At 65.1% G+C, this 6,378-nt stretch overlaps 1 protein-coding gene across 1 annotated transcript; it reads left to right on the top strand.

The window, feature by feature from the left end:
* Nucleotides 1–5,716: 5,716 nt before the first annotated feature.
* Nucleotides 5,717–6,378, top strand: HES5 (hes family bHLH transcription factor 5). The gene is made up of 3 exons (XM_036281507.1): nt 5,717–5,776; nt 5,857–6,022; nt 6,122–6,378. Exons 1-3 carry the CDS (start codon nt 5,723–5,725, stop codon nt 6,376–6,378), a joined length of 477 nt encoding a protein of 158 aa, XP_036137400.1. The 5' UTR covers nt 5,717–5,722.

Here is a 6,378-nt window from a genome sequence, read left to right as displayed (position 1 = left end):
CATGCCCCACAGGCCCGAGAGCTTCCCATCCTTGGTCCTGCCCGGGCCACCCACCCTCTGCAGCTCGGCTCTGGCCACTGCTGTGTGCTCCCTGTGCACTGCCCAGCTTGCTCCTGCTGGGGAGAGGCAGTCACCCCTCAGTGCTCCAGCTCTCCTGGGGACCCAGCCCTTCCGTGCACCCCACTCACAGGAGCTCCCCGGAACCCCAGCCTGGGCTCTGCGCACTCCTCCCTCTGCCGCTCCCCCACCTCCCTCTGGCTGCTCGGGAAGGAGAGGGCCACCTCCGAAGTTCAAGTCCCAGCGCCGACCCTCAGTCTCCTCCCTGTGGCCTCCGCAGCCTCGCTGTCCCAGGGGTGTCAGGGACAGGGGTAATAAATACGGCCACTCCACAGCTCCAACCTCAAGTCCACACCGGTGCACGTGCTAAATGACACACAGCCCTGCCTCTCCCAGTCAATGTCCAGCTCCGCTGGCTCCTCGTCGTCATGGTGTTAGCTGCCCAGGGCACACTGCCCTGGGCAAGTCATTTAACCTCCGTGACCCTCCAGCTCCTCGCTGTCAAGTGGGCACAGGGACACTCCCCTTGCAGGGTTGCTCTAAGGAGTCAGAGTGCATATTCCCTGCCTGGTGCTGAGTAGATGCTCAAGCCCCAGGGGGGACGCTTACCCCACCAGCTTCTGCCCCGATCCCCAAGGAGACACCCAACACCCTCCTCCTAACCCCAGGCAGACCCAGCACCGCTCATGCCCTGTCCCCTCCAGACAGCCAGACCACCCCTCCAATGCCCCCAGGGGTCCTGGCTGGCTGGGGTGGAGACTGGGCAGCACCTCATCTGGCCACGTCCCTCTGCCTCCCTGCAGGCTGGGTGCTGGTCCAGAGCCACAGCAGGTGGCCCGGCAGGTGGAGGGGTGGCCTGGGGCCCCACTGGGAGTCCCTGGAGGCCAGGGCTGCGACAGGTTGCCTTTGGACAGGCTGCGGGGGGCACGCCTCACTGCCAGGCACAGCCCGGGGTCCATATGCTGGTGTGGACTTGGGACATGTGCCCCTGGGGGTGTCCCTGTCCCTCCTTCCCCAGAAGGCCAGCCTCACTCCTGACCCTCGCCAGCCTGCCAACTCCCCTCCCCCCCGTGCTGGAAACCCCTTTGGGACCAGGAACATCCAAATGGGGGGCAGCTGGTGCTTCTGAGGACCTTGCCGAGGGCACAGCCTTTCCCAGAGAATCTCTCCCAGGTCTGGGGTGGATCTGGGCAGAGGCAGGCTGGGCAGGCAGTGTCCCCTCCAGGCCAGTCCTGCGTGCCAGCCGCTGGGAAGTCCTGTGCCGATGGCAGCTAGAGACCCGGCTGCCCGGCTGGGGAGAGTGCATGTGCTAGTCTCCAAGAAGTCCTTTCTAAAAAAAGTATGTATATGCACACACATTTATTTACTTATTTATTTATTTATTTTGGAGAGGAAAAAAGGGAGAGAGAGAGGAACATCAATGTGAGAGATGCATCGAATGAATGGTTGCCTCTTTTTTTTTTTTTATCCTCACCCGAGGACATTTTTCCATTTTTTGTTCAGATAGAGCAGGAGGGAGAGAGAGGAAGAGAGAGAGAGAAAAACATCGATGTGAAGGGACACATCGAGTGGCTGCCACCCGCACGACCAACCAGGGCCGGGGACAAACTACAACCGAGGTACGTGCCCTTAGTGGGAACCGAACCCAGGTCTCTCTGGACCGCAGGCCGACGCTCCAACCGCTGAGCCAAACCGGCCAGGGCTTGGTTGCCTCTTATGTGTGTCTCATCCACACCATGACCAAGGATCAAACCCAAGCCTAGGTACCTGCCCTGACTGAGGATCGAACCCGCAACCTTCCAGTGCACAGGACGATACTCCAACCAACTGAGCCGTACGTGCCAGGACAGCCCCCCACCTTTTTTTTATTATGGTGAAATACACATAAAATGTACCACCCTAACCACTGTTAAGTGCACAGCTCAGGGACGTTATTGTGTGGTTGTCACCACCAGCCTTTCCAGAACTTTCCATCTTCCCAGCCACCACTCCATCCCCACTAAGCTCTCCCCCCGCCGCTCCCTCTGCCCCGGCCCCACCGCCTACTCCCCGGGTCTGACTCTGACCCCTCCAGGGACTCCTGAGCGGGTCACAGCGGTTGTCCTTCCGAGTCCGGTTTATTTCACGGAGCAGACGGCCCTGGGTCCACCCGCGTCGCAGTGTCTCGGAGCTGCCTGCCGTTCTAAGGCTGGATAATGCTCCGGAGTGTGGACGGACCACGCTGTCTGCGGCCCGTCGGTCCATCCGTGGACACTGGGCTGCTGCCACCTGTTGGTGAGTGTGAGTAATGCTGCCGTGAGCGTTGGAGACCCCGCTTTCCGTCCCTTCGGGGGCGCACCCAGAAGCGGGGCCTCTGGAGCCTAGGGCCATTCCGTGTTTGATTTTGGGGGGGTCTCCGCACTGTGTCCCCAGCGGCCGCACCGTCTGCATTCCCAAGTCCCCGCCTGGCACAGGCACGAATGCGCGCCCCTGTGGCGCCCTCTGCTTTGCAGGCAGCCTGGGAGGGGTGGTGTGGGGTGCGGTCATTTAGAGCCGGGCTATGGTCTTGGGTTCCTGGACTCTAGCACAGTGACGCCCGGCTCAGGGTCTGCAGCACAGGGCTCGCCTAAAAGTGGCTGTTTCTCGGGGAGCATTAACTCCAAACACTCCCCCCACCAGCCGGCCTCTCGAGCCCACTGAGCTGGGGGTGGGGGCAGGACAAACTCCCCCTCCTCCTCAGAGCCTCAGCTGGAGGAAGGACCCTCTCCAGCTGCTGGGGGCAGAGGGTCTGACCCCCCACACACATTCCGGGTGCGTCTGTGCAAAGCCCGCCAGCCCGGAGCGGGCCTTCAGCCCTCCCTCCCCTCCCCCTCGGCAGCCCCTCCCCCCAGCTGTGCAGCCACTCACCTTGGATGGCGGGAGCCGGGAGCCCAGCGAGTTTCCCACACTTTGGCCCCATTCACAGTGTCAAACGGCCCACAAAGGCCAGGCGTGTGCCTCCGAGGCTCCCAGCTGCCATCTGGCCTGCACTCGGGGAGGGAGCCAACCTTTCGTCGTCAGGCAGAGATTTAACACCATTCATTTCATATTTCCCACAACTGAACATTGGATCAAAGCCGCGCCGGGCGGGGGAGGGGGGCCGTGCCGGGGCCCACCCTCGCCTGGGCTGGCCACCCTGGCCACTGCGGGTGGCGAGCACTTGGGATGGAGTGGGGGTTGGACCACGACTCCTGGCACGTGTCTCATTTGGGCCGAGAGCTGGCTTGGAAGAGGGAGCCCGGGCAGGACACAAGCCCCAGCCAACTGCCGCCTCTGAAGCTGGGTGGGTGGGGGGCCACCTGGGTGCTGCCCTCCCCTCCGAGCAGAGCCCTGGGGCCCCCACAGCCAGCCGCCCAGCCGTCAGGCCGCACGTGGGCTCAGGCCGTTTCCAGTTGGTGGAGGCTGTAGCCAGGGCCAGAGTGGGCTGGGGGTTGCCCTCTGTTCCCTTGGCTAAGCACTTCCTGGGTGCCAGGCCCCAGTGGGCAGGATGCAGATGACAGGGACGTGGTCAACTAGGTTGCCCTGCCCCCCGACCCCCGCCCCAGCGACACACCCAACACAAGCCCCAATTTGGTTGCAAAAATGGCTCCACTGGGCACCACTGGGTTCCCACTGCAGCCTGCAGGACCTGCCGCCCACATCGATGGTGCCAGCCGCTGTTGGTGCCCCGGGCTGTGGAGCAGAGGGGTGAGCATGTGACCTCAGCAGCTGGTGCCTTCTGCCCTTTGGCGTCAAACAAGGGCCAGATACTGCGGTAGGTGCCACCTGCTCAGGGAAGAGCCCGCCCGCTCGCTCGCAGCAGGGCCTCCTCCGCCCACAGCCAGCCCAGGAACAGTGTCTTCTTCCAGAGGTGTAGGTGGGGGGAAGGAGTGGAAGGACCAAGTACCAGAGGGTGACTAGGGGCTGCCTTTCCTCCTCCAACGCCACCTGAAGCTTCCACCCTGGGAACCCTCCAGCCTGACTCATCCCAATGGGTGACCAGCTGGCCTGTGGGGCCATGCTGGGCTGGCTCCCAGCCAAGCCTGCCCTGGCTGTCCCAACGCCATCCTGCCTGCTTCCTGATGGGTCCTTCACCGGGTAACCAAAGGCTCCTTGTATACAGTGGGGGGTGCACTTCTGCTCGTAGCGGTGGGTCCCTGCCAAGACCCAGGAGGGGGAGGGCCTGACTGGACCTTGTCAAGGCTCTGAAGTTCCAGCCACACTCAGGCGGGCTGCCGTCCGGGGAGCCGTGCTCCTGGATTTAACATCTGGCTAACACGCCCTGATACCAGCCGTGGCTCCCAGATCTGAGGCCCTGCCTTCCCTCTTGGCCTAGCTGGTCCCGCCCTGCTGCTTGGAGGTAGCCCAGGTCACAGCTCTGCCCCTCTCTCAGTCCCTCCAGGACAGCTGGACTCCTGGCTGTGGAGACTCAAAGGAGGGTGATTGTCCTGGGCAGAGGGGAGCTCCCAGCAGGCCCTCTCCTAGGAGCCCAGGGTGGGGCTGGTGCCCCAGAGCAGCCACTGTTCCCCAGCTGACCAGGTACCAGGATGGTCAGTTTTTCAGTGGGTTCCTAGCGGGCCCGTCGAGCTGGTACAGCATTTGTGTGGGCTCCAGGCCTGCCTTGCTCTGACCCTGATTTCTGCCTCCTGGCACCCCCACCCTCAAAATGTCCAAGTGCTAACGCCACCAGTGCCCACCAGGCTGTGGGTGCATAAGCTGTGAACAGGCGCCTGTGCCCCCCTGTGCTCTGCAGCCGACCAGGGTCAGACTCCCACCAGATGAGATGGGGGGGGGCCAGGGCACCTGCCGGTTCACAGCACCTGAGATGCTACTGCAACATAAGCTGCTCCCTGGGGTGCAATGGCTGGGGGGCGGGGGGCCTAGGTGCCAGTCTCTGTGCCGGGCATTTCACATGCTCTGGCTCCCTGGAGCTCCCCAAAGCCCAGCCAGGGAGGCACAGCAGCCCACGTGCTACCTCTGATGAGGTCCCAGGCGGCATCCTGGGGACTCGCCAGGGGCCAGTAGGTGTGAGCCTAAGAGTGTGGGCCCTTCTTCCACCTGGGCGCAGATGGAGGCGCCTACGCAGAGGTGTGGCCTCCTCTGGTCCTGCGCCCCCGGGGGCAGCAAGGACCTGTGAGGGAGGGTGCCCGCCGCTCTGGAAGCCGCTGCATTTGTTCATCCTGAAGCTCTTCCCTTCTCGCTGTGGCCTCCGTCAGCCAGCCGCAGGGAGTAGCGGGGGAGGGGAGGAGGAGAGGGAAAGAGGGAGGGGGAGGGGAGGGTCGTTCCTTCCTGCCCCCCTCCTCGTCCCCGCGGCCTGGGAAAAGGCAGCATATTGAGGCGCGGGGCTCCCAGCATCAGGCCCGGGATGCTAATGAGGGCGAGCGCGTTCCCACAGCCCGGACATTGTGCCGCGCGGCCCACCTGCTCTTCGGGGAGCACCCATTGTGCCCGCGCCAATTCACGGGCAATTTAGCGTGCGCTGATGGGCCGGCGCCTTTGTGCGGCCCGCGCCGCCATTGGCCGCCGAGTGTGGGAACGGCCGCGGCGCCCGGGCCCCAGGCGCCAGCCCGCCGCCCGCGCCTATATAGGGGCCGGCCCGCGCCCCCCGGACGCGCCTGGCCGCCCGCCCGCCGCTCCCTGCTCGCCGACCGCCTCTCTCCGCGCAGGCATGGCCCCCAGCCCCGTGGCCGTGGAGCTGCTCAGCCCCAAAGAGAAAAACCGAGTAAGTGCGCAGCCCGCCGCGCGCCGCCCCCGCGCCCCCCGCGCCGTCCCGCGGCCCTCCTGACGCCCCTGCCCCCGCAGCTGCGGAAGCCCGTGGTGGAGAAGATGCGCCGCGACCGCATCAACAGCAGCATCGAGCAGCTGAAGCTGTTGCTGGAGCAAGAGTTCGCGCGGCACCAGCCCAACTCCAAGCTGGAGAAGGCCGACATCCTGGAGATGGCCGTCAGCTATCTGAAGCACAGCAAAGGTGAGCCTGCCCGCCCCGGCCGCCCCGCGCCCCGCGCCCCGCGCCCCGCGCCCCGCGCCCCGCGCCCCGCCGTGCTCACCGCCGCCCGTCTCCCCACAGCCTTCGCCGCTGCCGCCGGCCCCAAGAGCCTGCACCAGGACTACAGCGAGGGCTACTCGTGGTGCCTGCAGGAGGCCGTGCAGTTCCTGACGCTGCACGCGGCCAGCGACACGCAGACGAAGCTGCTCTACCACTTTCAACGACCCTCGGCCGCGCCCGGCGCCCCCACCAAGGAGCCCCAGGCGTCGGCGCCCACCCCGGCCAAGGCCAACGCCGCGGCGCACCAGCCCTCCTGTGGCCTCTGGCGGCCCTGGTGA

Source organism: Molossus molossus, unplaced genomic scaffold (assembly GCF_014108415.1).
Source record: "Molossus molossus isolate mMolMol1 unplaced genomic scaffold, mMolMol1.p scaffold_m16_p_35, whole genome shotgun sequence".
NCBI classification, from domain to species: domain Eukaryota; kingdom Metazoa; phylum Chordata; class Mammalia; order Chiroptera; family Molossidae; genus Molossus; species Molossus molossus.
The sequence above is the reverse complement of the archived record's forward strand: the minus strand, read 5'-3'. Positions and strand labels throughout refer to the sequence as shown.

Excerpts from the sequence above, each read along its gene's own strand:
- HES5 (XM_036281507.1), top strand. The coding sequence starts at position 5,723 with ATGGCCCCCAGCCCCGTGGCCGTGGAGCTGCTCAGCCCCAAAGAGAAA. Across the intron at positions 5,777-5,856 it reads GCCCCAAAGAGAAAAACCGA|CTGCGGAAGCCCGTGGTGGA; the intron begins GTAAGTGCGCAG and ends CTGCCCCCGCAG. Across the intron at positions 6,023-6,121 it reads CTATCTGAAGCACAGCAAAG|CCTTCGCCGCTGCCGCCGGC; the intron begins GTGAGCCTGCCC and ends GTCTCCCCACAG.